This window comes from Balaenoptera musculus, chromosome 10 (assembly GCF_009873245.2).
Source record: "Balaenoptera musculus isolate JJ_BM4_2016_0621 chromosome 10, mBalMus1.pri.v3, whole genome shotgun sequence".
Lineage (NCBI taxonomy): Eukaryota > Metazoa > Chordata > Mammalia > Artiodactyla > Balaenopteridae > Balaenoptera > Balaenoptera musculus.
This window is the reverse complement of record NC_045794.1, coordinates 50354762-50382737: the sequence shown is the minus strand read 5'-3', so window position 1 is coordinate 50382737 and position 27976 is coordinate 50354762. Positions and strand designations below refer to the sequence as shown.

Genomic DNA, 27976 nt, shown 5'->3' with positions numbered 1-27976 from the left:
TTAATATCCAATTCTGTAATAGCTTATATATACAAGCTTGGTTTTTGCTACTTTGAGATTTTAAGGACAAATTAAGACAGAGAGAATTTTTTATGAAAGACTCCAACCCATATGTATTTAGGTCTCGGTCATTTCACATTTTTCCTTCTTCTTTTTTTTCTTTTTTAAACCCAAACCAGAATATTCTCCTCCTGCACTATACATCAGGCAGCCAGCCTTGGCTTTGGAAGAGCCATCTCCTTTGACTGTTCGTATGACCGTTAGTGATCACCAGTGGCTTGGCCGACTTTATTAATTTCATTTCATTTGTGACCTTAGACTTTCTATCAGGATAAATCATCTTGAAGTGTAAGGCTTCCAATCCTCCTCTCATATAACCTGACAAAGTTTTTTTTTCCCCCCTAAGGGCAAGAAAGAGGAGAGATTATTCAGTTTTTTAAAGGATGTATGTTGAACACTGAAAATCCTCATTTTGATAACTTGCTTTCACATACTGAGAGTCCTAAACATTTAAAAAATTAATTCATATAAAATTTTTCTAGGTAGATGACTTTACATTCCTCTTCTGGAATGTGACTTCTCATTTCACGCATGAGTATTTTTACTTTCCATATTCTGCTGATGGGAGTGGAAATTGGAACAACTACTTCGAAAAAGGATTTGACCCAGCAGTTTCACTCCTAGGTATATACCTAACAAAGTGTGTACCACTGTTTACACCAAAAGACAAGAATGTGCATAGCAGCACTGTTTGTAAGAGCCCAAGCTGGAAACTATCCAAATGCCATGGAGAGTAGAATGGATAAATAAACTGTTCAAATAATAAATGCTGGAGAGGGTGTGGAGAAAAGGGAACCCTCTTGCACTGTTGGTGGGAATGTAAATTGGTGCAGCCACTATGGAGACCAATACGGAGGTTCCTTAAAAAACTAAAAATAGAGCTACCATATGACCCAGCAATCCCACTCCTGGGCATATATCTGGAAAAGATGAAAACTCTAATTCAAAAAAAGATACATGCACCCCAGAGTTCATACCAGCACTATTTCAGTAGCCAAGACATGGAAGCAACCTAAGTGCCCAATGACAAATGAATGGATTAAGAAGACGTGGTACATATATACAATGGAATATCACCCAGCCATAAGAAAGAATGAAATAATGCCATTTGCAGCAACATGGATGGACCTAGAGATTATCATACTAAGTGAAGTAAGTCAGAAAGAGAAAGACAAATACCATGTGATATCACTTATATGTGGAATCTAAAAAAAGACACAAACTTATTTACAAAACAGAAATAGATTCACAGGCATAGAAAACAAACTTATGGTTACCAAAGGGGAAGTGGGGGAGAGGGATAAATCAGGAATTTGAGATTAACATATATACACTACTATATATAAAATAGATAAACAACAAGGGCCTACTGTACAGCACAGGGAACTATATTCAATATCTTGTAATAACCTATAAAGAATCTGAAAAAGATATATATATATAAAACTTGTAAGCATAACAAGTAAGATTAGACATCAAAAAAAAACTGAATCACTTTGCTGTACACCTGAAACACTGTAAATCAACTATACTTCAATAAAAAAATTTAAAAAATTTTTAAAAATAATGAAAAGAAGATCCTTTTCAGATTCGCTCTGACCCCACCAAGTGATCCCACTCTTTGTTCCTTACCCCTGAATATAGCTCCATTTCCACCCATTCTGCCTTCCTCATTCTCCCCTGCTAATGCGTGAGCTCTAAGCAGAGGGGTCTCTTTTTTATATTTTGAATCCCTAACCCCTGGTACCTACACCTGCAGGAGCTCATGTGTTAGTTGTGTGAATTCCATTGGCTGGATACCCCAAAACCTGGGATAATCCCCTTATTGGCTGGCACTACTCATTGGCAAGCTGACCACAAAGCAGCAGAAGGAAAATTCATTCGAAGGAGGAAGCATTTTGTGTTCCCCAGCAGGCAATTTTTTTTTTAAGTTTGTTTTTTAGTACTTCTTAAGGCCTTGACTTTTTTTTTTTTAATTAATTAATTTATTTATTTATTTATTTTTGGCTGTGTTGGGTCTTCGCTTCAGCGCGAGGGCTTTCTCCAGCTGCGGCGAGCGGGGGCCACTCTTCATCGCGGTGCGCGGGCCTCTCACTATCGCGGCCTCTCTTGTTGCGGAGCACGGGCTCCAGACGCGCAGGCTCAGCAGTTGTGGCTCACGGGTTTAGTTGCTCCGCGGCATGCGGGATCCCCCCAGACCAGGGCCCGAACCCGTGTCCCCTGCATTGGCAGGCAGATTCTCAACCACTGCGCCACCGGGGAAGCCCCCCAGCAGGCCGTTTTGAGTAACCTTGGGAAGCACCGTCTCAGTGTCCGCAGGAAGCCTGGTTCTCAGCCTGCTCCCAAACCCAGTACACACATATCCCTCCCTGGGATCTGGGTGCCTGCTTCTACTCCCTGTTTTCTCCCCGCTTTGCATCCCCAAGATGCTCAAGGCTCTCCCCTAGCCCAGGATGGTGGGGCTCACGTCCGTGTTCTCTGGAGCGAGACAGACCTGGGTTCGGGGACGCACTCTGCTCTACCGAGAGGCTTCCTGGAAGGTCCCAGAAGGCCTCTCTTCCTCAGGCTTGTCCCCTCCTAGTATGGCTCAGTCCCTCTGTGACTCAGAGACTCTCACTGGGATGGGACAGTTGTGTTTCTTCACAGTGCTGTGCTCACCTCCCTCCCCTTCCCTTGAAGCTGGTTTCTGCCCAGAACTAGAGAGGAGGGCAGCCAGAAGAAGATGCTCAATCCTCCCGCCCCATCTCTGGTGTCCTGGCATTTCTTGACACAGCAGGTTACTCCAGCTTCCTTTCCCTAGAGAAGATGCCTCTTCTTGTTCCTGGCCAGATGTAACCATGTCTGGAAATGTCTTCTTATTAGCTGCCCAGACACTTAAGTGTCAAGGATATGTGCTACCCTCTTTTTTTTTTTTAGCAAACCTGTACTCTCCAGAGTCCTTAAAAGACTCTTGACCACCTGCCTTTGGTTTTGCGTGGGCAGTGGTTACCAAGCCTTTCCTCCCAGGTACCATTTGTGGTGCACACCTGAACTCCAGGTGTACCTCCACCCCTCTCCCTTCAGTTAGGAGCATTCAGTTATGCTTCCTTGAAGGAAGGCCTCAAAATTTAGGATAAAAATGGAGGTACAAAAGAGGTCCAGTTTTTTTTTTTTTTTTTTTTTTTTTAACATGTGGCAGGCCAGCACACTTTAAATTGGATTTTAGTATAAAACACATTTCTAGGTTTCTGGTTGGCATGCTTATTCGGTAGAGAAGAGACATAATATAATTTAGATGTTCTTAGGATTGTAAAATATCATGGGGTTTTCAATGGTATGACTGCACCCACATGCTTGTTGTTTACAGGAAGGTATCTATGAAATTATAAAAGTTAACTAAATCCAAAATATGTAATGTGTGTCCAAGATTGTTTTCATGTACCATGGACCTAAGTTTTATCTTTTTCTAAAGATTGAAAGCTATGTTGTATTATTTGTAAAGTTTCAATGATCACTAAAAGGTGACTGTGTAAAGCAGGTCAGAATGTTCTGTATTCATTCTTCCAGCAAATACTTATTTAGAGCCTTTACTGTGATCAGTGCTATGCTAGGCACTAAAGCGTAGCTGAGGTTTTAAAAATAATGAACATATTTAAGTGTAGCTGGTATTACTTGTGTCATCATGCAGATGTTTCTAACATACATATATCCAAATAGCATCATCAAAGAGAAAAAGCTAAAATATATCCAAGCATAGCAGATAAATAAGGAGAGGGTCCAGAATTTTCATTTTGCAGGTGGACATGGGACCTTAAATGTGTGCTTGCTCCCATTTTGGATATTGATCCCATTAAGGTCCACATTTTTCATAGGCCAGCATCCCTCGGAGATGTACCTTGGAAAGGGGCAGTCGTCATGTACACGTGTTTATGAGCTGCCCAGGTATGAGCAGTGGAGTAAAATATGCCAGAATTGTCCATGAATCCTACAAGTTTGGGGTCAGAAAATCATTGGATTTTATTGCTAAAGGAACCTAACAAATTCCAGCTCCCACGTTTTGCAGACTCTAAAATTTGTGTGTGTTGCTTACACTGTATTGTAAGTAAAATCACTTTCGAGGCTCAAGATTCCAAAATGCTGACTTGAGCAATGCTTCCAGCAGGGCAGGCCAGCACTAGTGAAGTAACGCTCACCAGTCCACGTTATTTGAATGCTGGGCAGATCCTAAGAAATTTTTGAGTCCACAAGTTGCTGGGCCACTCTGCTTCTGAGAACAAAATATCTCTGCTGGCCCGTTGGGAAGCAGTACGCTTCAGCATCCCCTGCGTTGGAGCCAAGCCTCTGCCTGGGGTGGCCCTTTCCAGTGATTTTAGCATTCCCTCAAACTATTGGAGTAAGAAGGGGCAGTTAAGCTCCTTTCAACAATTTTTTAAGACACAGTTTAATAACTGGGTTCTCAAAAAATAACAAATTTTAGAGTATTTTTAAAATGAAAGTAATCCATGTTCAATGGTAGAAATATTCATGAATATAGATAAGTTAAAAAGAAAACCATCAGACAATACTGTATAATATTTTGATGACTTTGAGTGTATATACATATATAAACAGGTATACATATAACACCATGTAATGGACTGAATGTATGTATCCCTCCCCTCACATTCATATGTTGAAGCCCTAACTCCAATGTACTGAATTTGGAGATGGGGCCTTTACAGAAGTAATTAAGGTTAAATGAGGTCATAAGAGTGGGCCCTGATTTAATAGGATTAGTTTCCTGATAAGAAGAGATACCAGAAAGCTCGATTTCTCTCTCCACGAGAGCACAGAGGAAAGACCTTGTGAGATGCAGCAAGAAGGCAGCAGTCTGCAAGCCAGGAAGAGAGCCCTCACCAGGCAGTGAATCTGTTGGCATCTTGATCTTAGACTTCCCAGACTCCAGGCTATGAGAAATACTTTTTTGTTGTTTTAAATCCCTCATTCTGTGGTATTTTGATATGACAGCCTGAGCTAAGATAGACTATCTATGCAAACTTTCATGAGTATTACACAAAAAGATACACTAATAAGTGTGTGTTTTCCTCAGAAAACCAACAGGTATGTGTCCCATTATATTTTAGCATCTCCTTTTTTGTTCATCAGCCACCTATTTGTTCTACTTGTACTTAGTTCTTGAGTTTGTTTTTTTGTTGTTGCTGTTGTTTTTTAACATCAGTAACTCCATCAGGTCTGACAAATACAACAGGAGTGAGTATTGAAAATGTTGGTAAGAAGGAAGCCTACAACTAGGATGCAGATGGTGATTTTTTTTTTTAACATCTTTATTGGAGTATAATTGCTTTACCATGGTGTGTTAGTTTCTGCTGTATAACAAAGTGAATCAATTATACATATACACATATCCCCATACCTCTTCCCTCTTGCGTCTCCCTCCCTCCCAGCCTCCCCATCCCACCCCTCTAGGTGGTCACAGACCACCGAGCTGATCTCCCTGTGCTATGTGGCTGCTTCCCACTAGCTATCTATTTTACATTTGGTAGTGTATATATATCCATGCCACTCTCTCACTTTGTGCCAGCTTACCCTTCCCCCTCCCCGTATCCTTAAGTCCATTCTCTAGTAGGTCTGCATCTTATTCCTGTCTTGCCCTAGGTTCTTCATGACCATTTTTTTTTTGGTTTTTAGATTCCATATATATGTGTTAGCATACGGTATTTGTTTTTCTCTTTCTGACTTACTTCATTCTGTATGACAGACTCTAGGTCCATCCACCTCACTACAAATAACTCAATTTTGTTTCTTTTTATGGCTGAGTAATATTCCATTGTATAATATGTGTCACATCTTCTTTATCCATTCATCTGTTGATGGACACTTAGGTTGCTTCCATGTCCTGGCTATTGCAAATAGAGCTGCAATGAACATTGTGGTACATGACTCTCTTTGAATTATGGTTTTCTCAGGGTATATGCCCAGTAGTGGGATTGCTGGGTCGTATGGTAGTTCTATTTTTAGTTTTTTAAGGAACCTCCATACTGTTCTCCATAGTGGCTGTATCAATTTACATTCCCACCAACAGTGCAAGAGGGTTCCCTTTTCTCCACACCCTCTCCAGCATTTATTGTTTGTAGATTTTTTGATGATGGGTATTCTGACCGGTGTGAGATGATATCTCATTGTAGTTTTGATTTGCATTTCTCTAATGATTAAGGATGTTGAGCATTCTTTCATGTGTTTGTTGGCAATCTGTATATTTTCTTTGGAGAAATGTCTATGTAGGTCTTCTGCCCATTTTTGGATTGGGTTGTTTGGTTTTTTGATATTGAGCTGCATGAGCTGCTTGTAAATTTTGGAGAGTAATCCTTTGTCAGTTGCTTCATTTGCAAATATTTTCTCCCATTCTGAGGGTTGTCTTTTCGTCTTGTTTATGGTTTCCTTTGCTGTGCAAAAGCTTTTAAGTTTAATTAAGTCCCTTTTGTTTATTTTTGTTTTTATTTCCATTTCTCTAGGAGGTGGGTCAAAAAGAATCTTGCTGTGATTTATGTCAGAGAGTGTTCTGCCTATGTTTTCCTCTAAGAGTTTGATAGTGTCTGGCCTTACATTTAGGTCTTTAACCCATTTTGAGTTTATTTTTGTGTATGGTGTTAGGGAGTGTTCTAATTTCATTCTTTTACATGTAGCTGTACAGTTTTCCCAGCACCACTTATTGAAGAGGCTGTCTTTTCTCCACTGTATATTCTTGCCTCCTTTATCAAAGATTAGGTGACCATATGTGCATGGGTTTATCTCTGGGCTTTCTATCCTGTTCCACTGATCTATATTTCTGTTTTTGTGCCAGTACCATACTGTGTTGATTACTGTAGCTTTGTAGTATAGTCTGAAGTCAGGGAGCCTGATTCCTCCAGCTCCGTTTTTCTTTCTCAAGATTGCTTTGGCTATTCGGGGTCTTTTGTGTTTCCATACAAATTGTGAAATATTTTGTTCTAGTTCTGTGAAAAATGCCAGTGGTAGTTTGATAGGGATTGCATTGAATCTGTAGGTTGCTTTGGGTAGTATAGTCATTTTCACAGTGTTGATTCTTCCAATCCAAGAATGTGGTATATCTCTCCATCTGTTTGTATCATCTTTAATTTCTTTCATCAGTGTCTTGTAATTTTCTGCATACAGGTCTTTTGTCTCCTTAGGTAGGTTTATTCCTAGATATTTTATTCTTTTAGTTGCAGTGGTAAATGAGAGTGTTTTCTTAATTTCACTTTCAGATTTTTCATCATTAGTGTATAGGAATGCAAAAGATTTCTGTGCGTTAGTTTTGTATCCTGCTACTTTACCGCAGGTGGTGATTTTGAAGCACTGTAAAAACATGTCACGGCAGGATATGTCCTAGGTACACATGGAATACACATGCATTCTGTGGTGGGCATGATTGTAATGGAAAATGTGTCATGTAACATGTGAAATGTGCTGTGGCAACTAGCCAGAGGAAGAAAAATAACCACAAAGAGAGAGAAATCCAAGGGTGTGACATCCGTATCAGTGGGGGATGAATATCACAGTAATTCCTCAGAGCTAGGGCACCCTTTTTCCTCTTACCTTTTGACATACTGGAAGTTGGGATATTTTACAGTTTATTGTTTCTGTCAGCCAGGTGGCAGGCATGACATGGCTGTCATCTCCTAGGCATGAGCGAACATCAAAAGAGGAGCACCAAAACTTCAGGACTCGCATCCAGCAGCTTGAAGGAAAACGTGCAGACAAAAGTGAAGCACTTTTTGGATGCAACTAGTCATGCAGAGGGGCTTGGGGAGGAGTGACCGGACTTGCTCAGCCACATTCCCGAGGTGGGAGTCAGAAGCAAGGGGGCTCTGGATGCTTGCCAAGCTGGCTTCTGTCTTGTAGTTCTTCTGTGGGTTGTTTAAGGAATGCCGCATGACCAATGCACCCCTGAAACACAGCCCACTCTTGTGTGGAAAATCACGAACACGGGATGATTCAGAGTTGGAAAGCAATGAGTGCCATTGGATTCTAAATGTGAAAACGTTTTGGAACAATGTTAACTGATGCACTTCACTTATATATTCCTTCCTAAATATGCACACTAGTGATAGATAATAGAATTTTGTCTACGTCTAAAGGAGTTCTTTCAAAAATAATAAATTAAAAATTTGAAGTGGTAAAGAAAGCACCGTGCATCGTTTAATTGGCAGCTTTTTTTGCCCTTCCTTAGAGGTAACAAAATAATGGTGCATCTAATAAAGGGCATCTTAGAACTGATGAAATACGGTAGCCTGTTGTTATAAGGAGAGGAGCAGGAGTTTTGTTGAGACCCTGAAAGGCTCTGCATGTGAAGGGGCAATGGATGTCACAGGTGACACACGGTTCAAGGCCCCGTTGAGGCTGCCCATCCCCAGAAGGAGAGGCGAGGTGGCCCCTGCAGACAGCAAGCTGCTGGGGAGTTCCCAGCTACCCTGCAGACTTCTCCCGGTACAACTGTCCAGGCAAATGTATTCCAGCAGAAAGGGCATGAGGGTACAAAATGTACTTAGGAATGGCCTTTGCATCCTAACCTATGTGTTATGTAATGTATTGTGTACCTATGTTTATACACATGCATACTCATTTATGTATACATGTATGTCCTATATAGATCTGTACATATATATGACACGATTCATATAAGCTCATACACTTGCACACTCACAGACACATTGTTTGATATGCTGTTTTTCACAAATCAGCTCTTTCTGTGTAATTACATATCCTGTATAACACCTTTGTATGTGATTGCACAGAATTCTTCTGTATGGATTTATGCTAGTTTAATCACTCGTATTATTAAATGATTTCTTCTCGCTACTTGAGGAACATCCTCATGGCCAAGTTGTGTGCAGATCTGTAATTTTTTGTTAACTGGATCGTCATGGGTGCCTATTTGTGGTTCATACTTGGCATGGATCACAGGCCTGTTGTTGCCCACTTACTGTTTTTTGTAAATGTGTGCAGGTTAAAGGGCCAACATAAGGGTTAGGATGGGGGTTATGGGTTTGATATTAAGCTTAAGCTCTAGAACCACCCATTCCTGGCTGATAGCCTTGGGCTAGGTGTCTTAACCTCTCTGGACCTTAGTTTCCTCCTTTGTAAATTGAGTCTATGACATGTGCTTTGCAGGATTGTTGAGGTAATAACATAAGGTGTATCAAGTGCCTGACACATGGTAACCCCTAAATCAGTGTCACTCCAGCTTGGAGGGCAGGGGGTAGACACAAACGCCGTGCTGATTCAGTCCCAAAGTTCTGAGAGATGATAGAGGGTACATAAAAATGCTGCTGTTCATTGATTGTTAATGCCTCTGGTCCTTAGTTTTCATGGGTGGACCAAAATAAAGGTGAGGAATAACATGGATGGTATCTACTCTGTAAGTACATCTGGCTTTGTGGGCGTGACTTGTGCAGTTGCCCAGGGCCCTGCACTTGGTTTAATGCTCTGCTGTCACCTTCTTGAAATTTTTAATTTTGAATAGAGGTTCCATATTTTCCTTGTGCACTGGGCCCCACTGATTAGGTAGCCAGTCCCGCCCATAAGGTTGGCGGGGGTGTGCAATGAGAGCTCAAGAAATACTTACTGTAGTACTCAGGATGCAATAGGGCTCCATAATTACCAGAGGGCTAAATTATTTTCTTTTTACGAGCAGAGACAATCATGATAAGTGCACTATAGATGTCATTTCATTTCATTATTAAAACAGTATGAGATAAATCTGCAGTTAATCTCAATGTACAGGTAAAGAGACTGAGGCCCAAGCAGTTAAATCACCCACTAAAATCACACAGCTTATAAACGCAGAGCTTGGATTCAAACCCAAATTCGTTTCACCCAAAGTCTACCACACTGACCTGCGCTATGAATATTATTTCCCTTCCTTCCTCCCTCCCTTCCCCCAAGGAACTTCTCTGTAAAACCCAGTGTTTAAGTGTCCTTGATACCCATAGACAGCCCAAGCCTCATCCCCAGCAGAGGTTTCAGGGCCCCTCGAAGATGATCCAGAATTCCCCTCCGACCTGGAGCCTGTTGGTTACAGCAGACAGGACCGCCCCTCTTCTCATTCTCAGTCCTGTCCCATCCTGTCCCCAAAGGCTGCTCAGCATCACTGGGTCAGAGTTCTTTTAGCTGGTCCAATCTGAGCAGCCTGGGGACAATTCAGCTTGCTTCCTTTGACTCTTGATGCTCTTAGCTTCTGGTGACTAGCATCTAGCTGAGACCTCCAGGCCACCATGAGAATCAGTGGGAGATCTGCCAGTGTCAGGTCCTGGGGGAAAGAGGCTGTGGGAGATGCCTTTTTCCAGGAGACCGAGGATATGGCCATCTGTCCTGTGGCAGGGAGCCCTGGCTTTCCTACAGTGCCAGGCCGTGATTTGCTCCACCCACTCTTTTCCCTGCCAGAAAGAGAGAGAGAGAGAGAGAAGATCCATTCCCGTACACCGCTAATAAGCAGGTATACGGCTTGGTACGGGGCGGCTCCGGGGCAGGTCTGCTTACAGCGTGTGGCCTCTGAGCAGGGAAGTCTATACCTGAGCATTTCATCTCTTGGCTAACTGGATTTGAATTTTGAGTGTGACAATGAGACTGTTTGTTGTTTCAAAGCAATTCCCTAAGTGGCTGTTTGCTCAAGACTTTTGTAGTGTGCACAGAGATTGGGGGGAGGGGAAGAAGCCATCTGTTCTGGAACAGTCTTCCAATTACATGATCAAATTACCGCAGAGCAAAATGGAGGGAGTCCAACAGAAGGTTCCTGTCTGGTGCATCCAGTCCCAACCCGCTCTCTCAGGCCATTGTGTTGACCTGGAGACCCACATGCAGCTTTCCGAGGCCAGGCCCAGTAACTAGGCGTACAAATAGGAGGCAAGCAGAGAAAGCCAAGGAGGAGAGAGTCAGGGGGAGCTTTCCTACCTCCTCACCGTGCCATTCAGCCCAAGTGAAACCACCTTGAATCTGAATTAAAAAGTGAACCTTTTCCTCGCTTGAGGGATACACGTCTTTGATTACCGTTAGTTTTATCATCTCCAATGAAAAAGTCACATTCCTTTATAAATTAGATTCATGATTTTTATTTGTTGATATTCTATTTGTATTTAGAGTCTTCAATCTATTTATCTCCCTTAAAATTTGAGAACAGTATTCTTGTTTCTGAAATGTGGGCTGTCTCAATTTGCAAAACATCCTTGGGTCTTGTTTTTTCCTCTAAATATGTGTGGGTTTTTTTTTTTTTTTTTTTTTCTTTTCTTTTTGCTATTAGGCATTCATGCAGCCTCACTTGCTGGGAAATGAGTTCACACATTTGGAGTTTCCAAGGAGAGTACAGAGAAAGGAACTTGGGAAGAAGATGCTCTACAGGGACTTTAATATGACAGGCTGGTAAGAATACGCCTCCCTCTGCCTTGGCACTGCTGCAGCGTGTGTGAAGGAAGCGCCACCACCGTAAAAAGCCACTTCCGCACTTTGGATCAGGAGGTGCGGCCAGAGACCTGGGTTTGTGGGGAAGGAAAAGGGGCTACGCCCACTTCTGCTGCTTTTCGCCTGGGCGCCAGTTCTCCCATCTGGGTGTTGGTTTGCTTTTCTGCTCTCTGAGGCCCTCCTTGGGGACACTAGACCCACGAAGCTGATGTAATTCCTCACTTCACACAGAGCAAGCATTGGGGGGCTTTTAAAAACACATTAAACTCGGGTTTTTAGGTTAGGGTTACTAAAGAGGTAGCGGGGCTCAAAGGAATGAACCAGAGCTCTATTTGGCCAGACCAGTTTAGATTTGAATCATAACTCTGACCTTTCTGAATAGGCAAAGTTGGATAAACTACTTAACCCCTATGAGTGCCATTTCCCATAAATAAAGTGAAAAGAATACTCTTTGAAGGGTGGTTGTAAGGGTCAGAGGTAATGAGCTGTCCTCATGATTTCATCACATTCATATCGAAATAAGAACTCTTGGCAAGGGGCATCTTGTTCCCCAAACACACCGATATAAGGCACCAAAACCGTTTGTATGTGTCAGTAGCTAACACTGACTAAGACCTCATCGGTTTCTTCCAACTGAAAAATAGATATGATGAAAAGTAAATTTCATAGGGTTGGTGTAAGGATGAAATGAGAGAGCAGTGCCTGGCACAAAGAAGTGTAGGTGAAGATTTGCTCTAGGCCCTGCGATCCTGACCAGGGAGCCTCCTGCCAGGCTGGAGGTCAGCAGAAGGAAACAGTGGCTTCTTTCCTCACCACGTCCCCAACACAGGTGACAAAGTAAATTCCACTATCTCTTCTTCTTTGACCGGAATAGCTATAACAGATGGTCACAGCCCAAATTCCCATGGTGATGACTTCTAGGCTGGGAATCTACTCCTAGGGTACGTACTGTCTTAAAGAGACAGTCAAGCCACTCGGGAGGATCAGAGGCTGATCTAAGGCACGTCCGGTTGTCCTCTGCCATCCAAAGAGAAGGTCCTCACCAGTATCCTCTCTTCTTCTAGAAAAGGGTCAGCAAGTTATGGCCTGAGAGCCAAATTCCACCCCCCACCCCTTTCCGTAAATAAGTTTTAAAAGTACAGCCACGCTCGTTTGTTTATGTTTGATCTGTGACTACCTTCATACAACAACAGGGCAGTTGAGCGGTTGCAGCAGAGCCTGAAATATTTACCCCTGCTCTAAAATGTGATCGGATTTATTGGAAAGGGTTCACCATATTTGCAGCTCTGAGTTCTGGAGTTTTGTTGCCCCAGACTGGGTTTTCTTGCAAATTCATTTTTATTCAGTCAGCAAAATCAGCACTCCTTACAGAAAAGTTTAAGGTGAGGGATTGTGTAATTCAGAAAACCGTGGCAGAGTTTGGTCTGGTTTTTGTAGAATTTGGAAAGATGGAAGGAAAGGCATCCCAGGGTAGGAACCCACGTGGTTGTAAACACATAAACCAAAAGAGCAGATCTAAGAGACAGCGCGGGAAATGGCCAAAATTGGGGGGATGGGGGGGAGCGGCTGTGGGAAATTAGGCCAAGTGGGTACCGAGGGAACGTAACAGAATCTGGGAAGCCAGGCAGAGACATTAGGATTTACTGTGGGAGGCTGCAGGTTACACTTATGTGTTTTGGCGGAGAATGAAATGGTGAAAGCGGTGTTGTAGGAAGCTTGCTGTAAGAGGAGTTTGAAGGAGACTGACCAGGAGAGAAAGCAGATTCAGGTACCCAGAAGAAAAACTGTCATAGCAATATGTATGTGAGATCTCTAGAGCCAAATAGAGGGATGGAAGCAGAAAACAGAGAAGGCGAGGAAATGAACAAGAAACTAGATGACTTAGGCCAAGGGATAAATGTAAGAGGTAAGGCATCAGTGACTCGAATTATACTAGGCTGTAAGCCCCCTGTGGGGCAGCCCAGTGCCTCGTCCTTTGCCTGACATGTAGCCGATGGGCCGTGTTTGTTTATTGGATGAAGGAAGAAGAGTGCGATCCACAGACGTCGATGGGGGGCAGGCCGACGTGGAGGTGGTCAGTGGGAAGGGTAGGAATAAGGAGCCTGTACACGAGCCATGCTGAGCTCGAGGCGAGGCTGTTTGTATGCTTTTTCTATGCCAGAAAGGCAAATGAGATCTCAGCCGTCAAAACCAACTTGGTAAACAAATGGCTAAAGATTACCCCTTTTTATAGTTTTTTAAAATGCAGATAAGTTCAGGGATTCGATTACATCCAACCGTTATACACACACAGTCACTCTCTTTTTTGCTCTCTATCTCAGGTACGTGCACACAAACACACATTAGCGGGGTCTTGAGCAAGTAAATAGCCCATAAATGGGCTCTCTTTAATTGTACGGAACTCCACAGAAGGTACCGAATTAACTGAGGAGCCAAGACTGAGAATGGCTTCAGTCAGACATGATTTGCTCGTTTGTTTCAGCAAAGTTCCCTGCATGGCTGTTGGCTCACAGCTTTGGCTACGAGCAGAGATTGATGCACGTCTTTGTATATTTCCTATCTGTTGTGACTTAACGATTTGAAAATGATGCTTAAGGAAAAGGAGAGCTCTTCACATCTTTGTTGGAAGAAGTTGGGAAGTTTAAAACCAGTTTAGACCACTGCCTATGTAAACTCCACCCACACACACACCCCACCCCCAACTTTAATGAGTTCTTTTAAAAAATGTTTATAACCTCTCACAGAAAACCTCAAATCTAGCAGTTATTTTTTAGGACTGAAGAAACATGGGCTCCCAATTTCCTACCTTTTCTGAGTTGTCTATAGAGAGAGAAGGGCTGGCAAATTAATTCAATGGAAAGAGAGATGAGGTTCAGCAGGATCCCTTTTCCCACAAAAGCCTCAAGTTACTACCAAGCTGTTGGGATTGGTTGAAGGTGGACTGGTGAGTATTGGCAATGCGTCATGCTCAAGGAGACAGATAAGTCCTCACCTCATCCCTCCTTTATGTTTCTTGCCTCCCGAATTAGCCTTGGCCTGTGAACTTGCGTCTCTGAAACCTTTCTAACAAATAGGGGTTCACCTATTTCCAACTGTTGAACCCTTGTAGCAAAGACCTAGTTGTGGAAATTTTTATCTGCCTGCTTGTTCCCCCACTAATCATGGGGGGCTAGCTGACAGTGAGTGGGAGAGCTAAGGGCCAGGCCTTGTGAAGAAGCCTTTACGTGACTCTTCATGTTGAACAATCCTATGAACTAGGTACATTTTACAGATGAGGAAACTGAGGCACAGGGGCCGAGTTGCTCAAGGTCACACAACTAGTAAGAGGAGAAGCCAGTCTGTGACCCCCAGGCAGCCTCACTTCAGGGTATACACCGTTCACTACAGTGTTGAACTGCCAAATGCCCAATGATTCCTCCTCCTCGTTCCATTTTGCAGTTGAGCAGATTGAGGCTCAGAGGGGATTAAGTGGTTTACTCAGCTTCCACCAGTGCAAAAATGTCAGAATAACCCAGGTTTCTGACTTTTAACCCCGGGCTCTTTCTGATACAATGCATCAACTTTTCTTCAGGGTAAGATCAGACATAATTATTCAGTTCTGAGCTGCGATGGACATTTAAGCAGGGGACCTCCCTCTACCAGGATCAGTGTCTCCTTGACAGTCCTTTAGAGGACAAGAGGGTGGAATGACGCATTTCAGGAGCTGCTGAGGTAGTAACTTTTCTAGTTCCCCGTCTGACCTGACGGACCATTGGCCAAATGAAACGGTGATGCTTCCCACTCGTCACTGAAGTCTGTGCGTGGACTGGGGCCACGTGGTGATGATGGGGAAGATCCCCAAAGAACCGAATCTCCTTTACTTAGGAAAATCGATCGCTCTCATTAGAGGAGCACCCTGCCAGCTTTCTGCCGTGTGCCTGCAGCCGGGAGGCAGTGGGGGGGGGGGGGGGAGGGCGTCGGCTCTGGGAAGCCTCGTCTCGTCTCGTAATTAAGGATGAGTCTGTGGCCTCGTGACGGGGATCCTTTCTCTCCCACCCTCACGCTTTCTCGGAGACCGTGGAGCAGCTTGGCAGGCCCAGGTTGCACAGAGGACAAAAGGTTGCCGCCACCAGGACCTTCCTAATGAAATCCGTCTCGCACCTGGCTCCTCCGCCTCCCTTTCCCAGCCTGCTCAGGTCGTTTACACAGTGGCTTGATTTACGATGGCGTTTTCTAACAGCGCCCCCAGTGCTGAGTCGGTCCCTGACGCGTCCCAGCTCTCGCCTTCTGTGCCTGGTGTCGTTGGTCCTGGCGCCAGAACTCTGGCCTTGGACTCGGCGCGAGCCGCTGCCCTTCCTCCCTGGCCCTTTGTGTGGAGCTGCTGTTGCACGACGCACACTAGCTGGCGTTGTGAGCAGAGCGTCCAGACCCACGGCCCTCTGAGCCGTCTCAGGCCGTAATTTGCTGGCAGGCGTCTGTGTTCCCGGGCTGAAACAACAGTTTCTCACAGCTGGCTTTGTGGCACCAAGTCCCTGCTCCTGTGACCGCTGGTGATTGCGCTTTCTTGTGTAGGATCTGTGTTCTTTGTGCTCTGTGTCCAGCCGCGTGGGGTGATGAGCAAGCCGGGGCCCCGGCAGGACAAGGGAGGGCGCTGTAGCTTCACCCCTGGCGTCAGGCCAGATTCTCCAGCAGCTGTTCCTGGGCTGATGGGATTTGTTGAGAGCGAGGGCCAAAGACGACGAGAAGTCCATCGTGTGAATGCAAGATTGCTTCCAGATGGTTCTGGTTAAGAGTAAAGTACACCAGAATTCTTTCTTTAAGCAGAGCCTTTTTAACATTCATAATGGTCTTGTTTCAGGGGCAGGCTGGACCAGTAACTTGAGATTGCATGGCTTACTTAGGAAGGAGAGTGCTGCCTTGGGAGATAAGCTCCTTGGATACTGCTCCTTGCTCTGCCAAGGTTCTGGGGCCTCGGGCCAATCCTGGGCCTAGGTCTCTCGTTTGATAAAATACTTTCTTTGCCCTTCACTGCCAACCTCCATGTCTGGTGGTGGAAGGGCTTTGCTCTGCTTTTCAGAGCTTCTGGAAAAGACAGATTCCATTAGGGAAATTCCAGTGATGGTAACCTTTCATTTTTATCTCTTGCAGCCCTTAACTCTTTATGATTCTAACTTGATGACACATCAGGGTAATTGTTCCCTCTTGTCTTTCGCTTGAAACTAAGAGCGAATCAGAGGCTTTTCCCCTGGGAACAGAGTGGGGTCCACCACCATTTTCTCCTCTTAGCATTCACTACATTTATGAAGGCAAAGGAAAGCTTTTCTATTCTGTGTCCACTCCAGCCGAGTGGCCACTAGACACTTGTGGCCATTTAAATATAAATTAGTTAAAATTAAATAAAAGTAAAAATTCGTTTCCCAAGTCACACCAGCCACATCTCAGTTGCTCAGGAGCCACATGTGGCTCGTGACTACTGGAGTGGCCATTGCAGATACAGATTTCCATCATCACAAACAGTCCTACCTGATGGCACTGCAGTCTAGATAATGTAAGTATGCGGGTCTAACTGGGGTGAGGGACAGTGCCAGGAGCTGTCTGTAACTGAACAACCCAACAGCAAAGAGTTAAAAAAAAAAAAAAAAAAGCTGAGCCTGGATGGGGAGAACAGAACGGTGTGGCCACGTTTTGTGGCTTCTGGCCCCGCTACAGAGTCCAAAAGTGGGGGATGGGCTTTCCTCTCCTTTTGAGATCTTCAGGGGCATAAGTCACTGTGTTTCGGGATGACGGTCTGCAGCGGTCGCTCACTGGCAAGCCTGCTGGCCAGCCTGAAGGAAGACCCGTTCCATCTGCCCTGGTCAGTAGCACACCTCCCTCCTCCAGCCGCTCCCCGCCACCTCCTGGACTGCGCCAGCTGTCGGCGCTTGTATTCATCTTGCTTTTCCTTTCACTTCTTGAAGAGTATTTCAGACCCTGAGGATCGGAGTAAAACGCAACTTCCCTTGCAACCCTTTCCTTTCTGTTCGGGGTGACCTTTATTCCCAGTCTGCAGCCTGGAGCCCAGCTCGGGGTTGAGCACTGCAGTCCCACAGCATTGGGCTTCTTACCAACCATCCAAACATCTCCTGGAGAGAAACTCACTGGGAGCAGCCTCCCAGCATGAGTCTGGAGCTGCTGGGTCGAGTTTCACAAATAACGTAGATACGCCTTCTGTCTTATTTTTTATTGCTCTTTTCAATGCCCTCTGACAGTGCGTTCAGGCAGGCTGACAGGGAAGGGGATAAGCAGATTGAGAAATGCCACAGAATGCTTTATGAAGCCAGCTCCAGAGCTATACCCGCATTTAATATAAATTGATTTATTGACTCAAGCACAGAAGCCCTGTTACAGAAACCCCAGGCTTTATCCTCTGGAGGACCACCTAATAAAGCAGCCCCAACTGACACTCCTCGTTAGCTTTTCCACTGATCCCCGGGCAGATTTTAAAGGGACAGTGTCCCTCCTTTGGGCTGACTTTGTATGTTGGCCATGCCTATGGGTCTAATTAGCTCAGCATTATTAGTCTTACTAGGAAAGCTTGCATTGTCTAGCAGCTTGACTTTTGAGTTTTAAGGAGTAATTGGAAAATTCAAACCTCTTCCTCCTCTTGATTTTAATCACCTTTAACCCAGTCTTTGGAAATTTACCTACAGATGGCCCTGACGCCCATCATTGAGGCACGGAAGGATTTTTCCGGTCCCTCCTTGGTGTAAATCCTGACGTTACTGTTGGGCCACAGACCTCACTGAGGAGGCGTTTTATACTCACCAGAGAAATAGCACATTTTAATTTTATAATTACTTCACGAGAAAGCAGGCCATTCCCGAGTTAAACCTGGGATTAATTTCCTCCCAGCAACTTGTATTTTCAAATTTAATGATTATGGGCCACCTTGGCTGCAGCCTGATTACTGAAAGCGATCTGGAAATCTGACTTTGTGGAGAGAAGAGGGGCTTGGATGGCATTTCAGAGAATTTTAACCCCAAACCTCAGTAGATTGTAGTAGATGGGGATTGGCCAGAACAGGAATGAGGTGCCTGAGAAGTCCCCGTGTTCCCAGCTCCGCTGGGGCCCGGGCAGAAGGCAGAGCCGGTCAGCCTCACGTCAGGAGGGGCCGCTCCCGGGCTCCCAGAGCAGCGATGATGAATGGTTATTTGCGAGGTGCATGTTCTGCATCTTTTCAAGATTTGCGGCTCTGGTCGCAGGAGCAGCAGGGAGGAAAGCCGGCCCTGCTGCGTGTAGCACATCTCCCCGACAGTGATAAATGACTTCTTGCTCCCCGCCCTCCTTCCTGCCGCCCTGCCCATGAGGCCAGGAGAGGCTGAGAGATCTTTGCAAATGGTTGGAAACCCAGACAGGCATTGTCAGGCCGCAGAGAGGAGAAAGAAAAGAGATGCCCAGCCAGCTAGCTCCCTATTGGTCGTCCACTCTCCCTTTACACACTCCTGCGCCTCTCTCTGCTTTAATGATAAAGTGTAAATGTGTTGTTCCTAAAAGTGGCCAAACTACTTCCAAGCTTTTCCTTTTTCCCCCTCAAGACCCTCGTGAACAGTCACACACTTATCTGTGCCCCTTCCTATACCTCCGAGAAGCAGGGGTCTCTGCCGCTTCTCCCCAGTGATCGTTGTTTGGGGTTGTCTAGTACGTGGGTGGGAGCAACTTAGCTCTTCCAGTCATCTGGGGAAGTTTTAGGGTTGTCAAGTGCTTGCCCAAATCCCCTGTAAAATAGCCAGTGTCCTTTTAGCCAAGGAACCCCAGGACCCACTTGTTTTTTATTTGACATGCCTTTACTGTACATCTGAGGCATATTAGACATTGCCCTCGTAGTAAGAACAAGGGATATGGAGCTAGACCGCCTGGCGGGGACAGTCCCCAGGTGTGGCTGGGACACATTGTGTTTGGCTCTCTCTGCCTCAGTTTCCCTGTATGTAAATGGGGCTAATGGTCCGAGCGTAATAATCAGATGGCATGAGTTAGTCTGGTTGATTGCATGACCGGAGCCTGGCATGGAGTAAAGTGCTGTGTGTGTCTGATAATATAATCATTAGACGTTATGGAGGCTGGAAAGGCCCGCAGGACGTGACCCTTGCCTCGGGAGGTTTACGGCCTAATAATATGTGTTGAGATGCTTGTTTCTCAATTGTAATGAGAGGCTAAAAACCTAAAAGAAAAAGGAAGGCAGTTTAGAGAAGCAAGAGACTGAAGATCAGGGAGGGCTGGCCACTTCCGCTGGGCAGGTCTGTCCGACAGCTGCTGTGCCAACTTCTTATCTATAAGAGACCCCCCCCCCAGTACAGTCGGAAACCCCTCTGTCACTGGGGGCTGCTGGGTAGGGTGTTTTTTGTGTTATTTGCTTGTGGGGGGTTTTTGTTTGTTTGTTTGGGTTTTTTTTTTAATCCATCCACAGACTTCCCATCTGCCTCTGCGCTGGACCTTTTGAGGCACCGCTGCAGCCCTCCTGAGGCACAGCCCAGGAGCCGGGTTTCCAAGACCCTCCGTGGCCGAAGCGTGTCCCCACGAAGGAAGGATCTTGTCAGATAAGGCAGTGCTCACGTCATAGAGATGGTCAGCTGGCCCAGGGGCCGGTCAGCTTTCTGGAAATTGATCAAATGATTCTATTTTTCCATATTAAATCTGTTCTTTAAATCTCAGGAGTGAGGGAGGTAGATCTGTTGAAATTTGTTGCATGAATAACCAAGCAAGACAGAATACAGGGCTTATAAAAAGGGGTTTGAAGAAAAAGGCCCTGTGGCTGTGGAAGAGGGAGTAGTGGTTTTAAGAGGGGAGATTGGGACTGGGGAAGACTCAGTGGAGAAGGTCGTGTTTGAACCAAAGGTCTGAAATAGGAGAGGAGTTTCAAGAGGGTTGAGGGCAGGAGGGAAGGACATTCTGAGCAGAGTATATAGCACAAGTGAAGCCCAGGGGCATGAAAATAAGTTGTGTGTTCTGGGAATGTGGAAGCTGAAGGTAATATTCAAAATATTTTGATGGTCAACATGGAGGAATAGGCTACATTCGGGTCCTGGAAGCCCCCTGCTGTGCCAGGCATTAATTCTTTCTTCCTCCCTCCCTCCCTTCATTGCTACACCGAGGGCCCTCCAGCTGCGGCGACGGGGGCCACTCTCCGTTGCGGTGCGCGGGCTTCTCATTGTGGTGGCTTCTCTTGTGCAGAGCAAGGGCTCTAGGTGCACGGGCTTCAGTAGTTGCAGCACACGGGCTCAGTAGTTGTGGCGCACGGGCCTATCTGCTCCGCGGCATGTGGGATCCTCCGGATCAGGTCTCGAACCCGCGTCCCCTGCATTGGCAGGCGGATTCCCAACCACTGAGCCACCAGGGAAGTCCGCATTAATTCTTTATTTACCACATCATGGGGATTTTAGGGGAGAATGCAGAGCAGCAGATGGGGGCAGTTGGGGACTTGGGACAGTCATTATTTGCTAGCCAGTACAGGAGTTTGTCAGTGTTTTCGACCTCCGTACTCACTTATTGGTACATATCAGCTAGATAATATTCCTGATGGTAGCCTAACATAAGTGAGGGAAACTTTGAATGCCATGCGAGGATGGCAATAACTAACATAATTTTATTTTCCCACCCTTGAGAGCTCTACACCTCTATGAAGTATGAAAATGACACACAGCAGGACAGAAATATAGGGCTGACAGTATATTTAGAAGGACGTATGGTCCAATCCTCAGCCTATTTATAAGATCCTGTTTTTAAGGAAATTCCAGAGAAGTGAGTGCTATAACACTCCAACAAATTTCCCAGGTACTTTACAAGCCTGCCAAGGAAACATTTTCCTATGTCCAACATACACTCCTCAAGTTACAAAATTTCACTCTCACCAGAGATAGATAAAGTTTTTCTTTTCCCTGCCACCCCTTCTCTGCCCACCAGGTTTCAGAGTAGGAAATCAGTGTTGCTGGTTTCAAGCTGACAATCCCATAAAGGTCCCATGGCTTGAGGGCCTCTTCATCAGAGTCAGCTGGGGTGCAGGTTTAAACCCCTGGGCTCTGGGCTTACCCCAGGAATCCACATAGGAGAGTTGGAGAACCACCCCCCCCACACCCTGAAAGATCTCATTCTACCTTCATGTTCCTCTGAACTTCAGACAAGTCAATCCAAGACTTATTCAGAGCAAGGCAAGGTCTTATGTCTGTCCCTCGCTGAAGAGCTAAGAACGCGTCTTTCTGTAAGAACTAGAAATGCTGGTAACGCCTCCCCTTTTTATCCTTCACCTTGTTACTCTGGCAAAGGCAATGAGACTCTGCCAGCTCTAGGTTCAGATTCCACCAGGATTAAATCAGCTGTGTCCGCCTCCCCAGTCAAATCAAGCGCTGCGCTGCGTATCGTGCTCTGTGGCCTAAAGGACAGAGTCCTGGGCTTTATCTATCTCTGTGGGGTGATTAGTTTAACTATTATTTACTCATTCAGTGAACTGGGTGTTGTGCTGGGCTTTGGAGAAACAAAGAGAATAAAAATAGTCCCTGACCCCCTGGTGCTTACAATCAAGTGTAGGACAAACCCATACCTAAACTGGCAGAGGAATGTTGACCCACAGGGAAGCTTTTTCACCTGGGGTGATTATTAAAAACATTCCAGAATCCCTGAGGTCCTGGACTCTGGGGTTTTTTTTTTTTAGCCTCCCTCCCAGGTGATTCTTGTATATCCGTAAACATTGACCTTGGACAGCCCCAGTCATTCTTACCATGGTTAGGACGAGCAGCAGCTTGCAGAAATGATTAATTAACGAGCGCTGGGCACACTGGGCTCCTTAGCAGGGTTGTGACTCCAGCCCCCTGCTTATCCTGCTGGTGCTTGGGAACCTCTTTGTCTACCAGCGTGGACCAAAGACTGTGTTCGGGAGGGGGCTGTGGATGGGACCTGCAGGGCAGGATAAGGAGTGATGAAGCCCTTAGGTGCCAACAGTTGGTCGGAGTTGAATTGAGCCTTTCTTTTTCTTTATTGATACTTGTGCCCGTGACCTGGCTAGTTCAGGCCTCAGGCACGGTATAGATACGTGGGCTAGGTCAGGAGACCATGCTCCCGGGGTATGTAACTTGCTGGTTTCTCATTCCTGTTCATCCTGAGTAAATGGTACTCCCTCCCCAAATTTGCCTAATCCTTCTGGGTGGCCTTGGATCCCTTTGTGAAAAACTGGGCATCTAAGTGTGAAGGTTTAAGGTCTCTCAATTTATAATCAACAGAACGACTTGAGAGCCAGACCTCAGGTTAAACCTAATTCTGCAGTGACCTCGAACATCCACCGTATTGTCAAGGGAAGAAGCAGTCTGAGAAGGTGGTATGTTTAAACTTGCATGCGACTTACTTCTGTTAAAACCTGGAGAGGGGTAGACCCTAAAAGTTTTTATGATATACTCTGGGGATGAGATTAGTAATTAAGCATTCTTGTTGCATATCATGCCATTTTATGGTATTTACACAGATTCACAGCTCTTCAAGGATGGGCAGAGGACCGTGGTTAAGAACACAAAGCACTTTGCTGCAGACCTGGAAATGAGCTTAACCTCTGTTGTTTCCTAGCGGTGTGACCTCCATTTTCTTTCCTTGTGTAATGGGGTTCATGTTAATACCTGTCTTAAAAGGTTGTTCTAAAAAATCATCTAAGTTTTAAAAATATAAGCGCTTAGAACAGTGCCTAGAGCGAAGCAAGTGCACAATAAACGTTGGGTATATTAGAATTCCGTAAGTGTTAGGGGTGAGGTGATGGCGGAAGCTTTCACACTTGCTGCCTTTGCAGTCCATCATCTAAAGCAGTAGGGCCACCCTGATGCAGGAGCTGAGAGTGCTATGTTCCCCCCACTGACAGTGTTGGCAGCCCTCACCCCAGGCCCGTGCTTCTTACCCCGGGGGCTCGAGTAATGTGGGTGTTAGCTGAGGATTCCGGAAGAGTATAGTCATCTGCAGGATAAGCATCTAATTCAACTGAAGATTTGGGGGTGGAGGAGGATATTTTTGAGCTTTGAAATAAATGTTGTGTGTGTGTGCTTATGCAAAATTCTCATCGCTTTTTAAGAAAGAACAGAAGACTTGAAAAAGCATTGGTGTTTACTCTGAGATACTTGAGCTCGGCCTAGTGTGATGTTACCTGTTCAAGGGCACTTGAAATATTGAAAGGATGTAGCATAGGTTAGAGCCCCAGTGTGTAAGTGCTTCTCCCAGGGGATAACTGTAGGACTTGGTGCTCTGGGCTACAAATATCTACATGACCAGAGAGACAAGCTCTGTGAGGCAGGGCTGCAAGACCAGCATGGAGGAACTGGCCTCTGCAGTAAAACCCTCTTTGTAGCAAACAGTTTGCTGTTTTCTCCCCACCACTCATGGATATGGGGTCAATTTTGGTTATTTCCTGATCTGTATATATTGACTTGGTCTCATAGGACATAAAGGCCGATGTCAATGAAATTCATGTTTGTTTCAGAATGAATGGTCCCTGAGGAAGCAGAAATCATTCCATATTCGTGTGCTCATAAAACAAGGATCTCTGATTCATACCTGTGGGAGATCTAAATGTTATTGATTAGAATATGAAGCTCTCCTAGCCAAGTGCTAATGCACACCAAGTGGATACTGAATCAGAAATCATTTCCAAATCTGAAATTTCCCTAAAAGTCATCCAGAATGTTTTGTCCTGAAATATTATTTGTTCTGTTTTGCACGTGTACCTGATTGATTATATTTTCAAAAGACTGATTCAAAGCATTTTTTTCCATGTGAATCCTTTTCCACTGCTCACCTTGGGCCCGTGAGTCAAGAGATGACCCTTACTTTATTTAACTCCATATGCCCAGCACCTGTGCGAGTGCCTGGCACGTAGTAGGTGCTCAGTAAATATTCACGAATGAATCTGGTAGAACCCGTTGCTCTCATCTCTGGTCAAAGCCTGATCTCCTGATGTGGAGCTACCAGGAGCAGCTATCCAAATTCCTTTCTACACATTTCCAACTGTGAGTGGGGACCCATTTGGGGGTTGTGCAATCAGTTTGGTGTATGGAGAGTTTGGTGTATGGAGATGTGCATTTTACATTAAGTTGCACAGGGAGAAAAGAAAATATCAAAGTGGATATCACATGGTAAACATAAATATTGTTTTTTGAGGTGTGTGTGGGTGTACACTGGGTTAACAAGATTGATACGTGTCTTTGAAAGTCACAGAGTGTGAAACCTCTGCTCTGACCCAGCGGATGCTCCCAGGGGACATGGACCAGTGACGTGAACGCAAGCCCTTTGCGTCTTGCCGCCGCCAGAGGCCTGGCGGTAGGAAGAGGAGTGTTTAGGCCAAAAGAGAGGCATGGTTACCACTCGCAGAACGCCAGGCGGGCTCTGGTCCAGGCATGCTGACGGGAGGAAGGGGAGAGGTAGGCATTTCCCAGGGCTTGTGGGTCGGCCCTACTAATGGGTGCCGGCGCGGGGGGGGGGGGGGGGTTTCCTCAAGGGCAACTGCAATGTCAGGAACAGAGCTTGCCCCCCATTATGAAAAAAAGTTTTCCTGCAGAGAGGCCCGGAAGGTTTCCCCTTTCATTGGTTTCTCTCATCACAGCCAGCCATACACAAGCTGGGCTGCACGGCACCTGCCAGCTCTCTTCAATTACATCACCAAATAGTAATCACACTCTTACAATTCAAGCATGCTGTTTGTGCCTGAATCCAGACTGTTGCACTGTATTAGCACCAGCGCATCAACTTGTGTATAGCTCAGGGCCTGCAGGCTTCCAACTAATTTAAACGACAGTCCAAGGACCAAAAGGAGAAAATAAAGTGGCATTTGTTGGTGGAGGCTTGGCCTCACAGGGGGACTTTCCCAGGAATCAAGTAATTAAGATACCCATTGACAACAACTCCTGGCACATAAATCCAGGGACCCAGTGCATCAAAATATGACCCCATCCCTCAAAACTCAGATCTACAAATAAGGAAAGCCTGCTTGTATATACAGTGGTGAGCCTGTGTCAGAGAAGATACTCCTAACCCCCAGCCTACCTGCTGGGTAGGGGATGTTTCTTAGCCTCTTGCTACTCACCCTGGGGCCCCGAGCGCGGCCTCTCAGCCTTACTCCCTGGCTCCGACTTGAGCCTGACCTCATTAAGTTTGGCTCACATTCACCCTCCCTGACAGTTGGGGGACACTTTTCCAGCATGTTAAGATTTCATCCAAAGACAAATTTAAGAAATTTGGGGGGAATTTCTTAACTGTGAATCTTTGAAACCAGGAAAAGGGGCCTCTTACAAGAAGGCATTAAAAAAATAAGAGTCAGACCTGACAAAGTACCAAAATCTTGTGTTGCCTTAAAGGAAACACAAGCACAGATATTCATAGAGCGAGGAGGGGGGCATGGGCCGCCCACTGCAGGGCCATCTCCAGGGGCAGGAAGCAGCTTCCACTTTCTGAGCTCTGTGGTTAGGCTTTGGGCTCGACTCCTTTGCAAATACAGAGGGCTGGCAGGAAAAAGGAAGAATGAGGTGATTGCCAATCCCGCGTTGCTTTTTCCAGGAAGGTCTGGGGGAGGATGGGTGTGGAGAGAGCTGAGTTGGTGGGAGAGCCTCAGCGGATTCCGTGAATTGCTTAATTGAGGTCATGCCAAGCTCTTAAAAGCCACAAGTAGCATTTGGGCTCTCGGCATGTGTCTGTTCCTGACCAGCCAGGCCTCGGTGATGTTTCATCCCAGGCCTCCTGGGATTCAGGCTTCTGTTGAGGTTTGGTTGTTAGAAGCCAGAGATGGGGACCAGAGCCTGAGACACTCTGTCTACCACCCTCCATCCAAACCTGCTCAGCCCCTCTGAGATGTGCCTCTGTCTGCCTAGGACTTAGTTTCTGTCTGGGCAAACGAGACTTCCTGGGGCTTAACCTCCCTCTTAGAAGGGCGCTGAGCTTCTAGCTGAGGGGGGAAGATTCTCCATTTATGACTATTTCAGACCAACCCCAAAGCACCCCCTTTAGATTATTAGCTCGGAGATACCCTTCTGAGTCTCTGAGTCTTCACTTTCTGGTGGAACCATAGACCTTTCCAGATGAAAGTTGCACAGATGCTCTCCTTCATGCTTTGGTATCACTAGCGGCAGTAGAAAAAGTATGAATTGGGGTGTCTCGGGGGTTCAGCAGGAAGCAGTTTTCCTGGGGGAATGTGCTGTCCTCCTGCCTGTGGGGACCGGTTATCTGTGCTCTACCTCCCCAGTGATGAGGGACGCTCCTAAGACTGTAATAGCCACAACTTAGAGTTAAATAGCACCTTATCCTTCTTCACAAAGGACTTTCCCAGACATATTTGCATTTAATCCTTGGAAACTTCCGTGAAGAAAGGCAGCTGAAGAAGCAAATGCAGTGAGGTTGCGGGACTTTGCCAAGTTCACACAGCAAGTCCACGTGAGGACTCAGCTGTGACTTCAGAACCTCTGACTCTGCGCCCGCAGTGGACTCTGCCAGGCGGGGAGAATCCAGGAAGAAAGACTCCCAGGGGAGGAGAGCCGTCCAAGGCCACGTCGAGAGGTCAGCGAGTGGAAGAATGTGACTCACTGGTGTGTGTCACTGGAACCGCAGGAGTGGATGATCAAGATGAGGCAGTCCCCGAAGGAAGAGGGTCCATCACAACCCTCAGAAGGGGTCACATTCTTCTTAAATGACTTTGAAGTCCCACCAAGGAAATTAAGACTTAGGGAAGCAAGTGCTATTTCCATCCCTCTTTCTAGTTAAAAGTCAGGACTTAGGAGAGAAGGGAGAGCATGGGAAGTGATCTGTGTGGATGGTGCCAAATCATGAACGTTGGGTCCCTGGCCTGTGGGTTACGAAGTCAGAGTGGGGGCTGTGGCTGGGAATGGAGGAATCCAGCAAAGATGAGAAAGAACTTTCTTAAGTGGGGACTTGCCTTCCCAAGTAGACTTTCGCCTGAGTTAATATGGAAGAAGAAAATTGTCTAGGTAACACCGTAGACCCTGGAGAACCACTGCACCAAAAGCTACCATTCTGGAGGTGACGCCTAGGAATTATCACGAGAAAGCGATAAGCAAGAAGATCATAAACGCCATTTTTATAACTTTATGACTATCTACAAATACGTATTGGTGATAAAAGGGAACCTAAAATTTTAATATAATGGAGTAAACAAAAATCCAAGGTATCACTGATGGAACTCAACCCCAAATTTCAGCCCCAGAAAAGCTTGCTGTTAAGGAAAAATGAGCGGGGAAGCGTGCGCTAAAGAGGAGGTGGCAGCCTTTATTCATGTATTCATCCGTTTAGCTAGTATCTACTTTACATCCACAATGTGCCCACACGGTTGTCGATATGAGGATAGAACAGTGAATAAGACAAAATCCCTGGCTGCATGGAGCTAATGTTTTAGAGGGGGAGACAGAATGAGTAAATTAATAAATACGGTAGTTTCCAACTGTGCTGTGTAAGTACCTTGCAGAGCTGAGACAAGAGCAGGGAGCGCCATGCTTTTATTTATTTA

General features: G+C 45.6%; 1 protein-coding gene across 3 annotated transcripts in view; it reads left to right on the top strand.

Annotated features, from left to right (window-relative positions):
- The window catches only part of PPM1H (protein phosphatase, Mg2+/Mn2+ dependent 1H), a 271159-nt gene that overhangs the window by 188469 nt on the left and 54714 nt on the right, over positions 1-27976 (top strand). For 2 of the 3 annotated variants that reach the window (XM_036865627.1, XM_036865629.1), the window contains exon 6: positions 11333-11451. The exons of the other annotated variant lie outside the window; for it this stretch is intronic. In XM_036865627.1, the coding sequence (XP_036721522.1) occupies positions 11333-11451 (119 nt within the window). The remainder of the gene's footprint in view (positions 1-11332; positions 11452-27976) is intronic. 3 annotated transcript variants of the gene reach the window in all.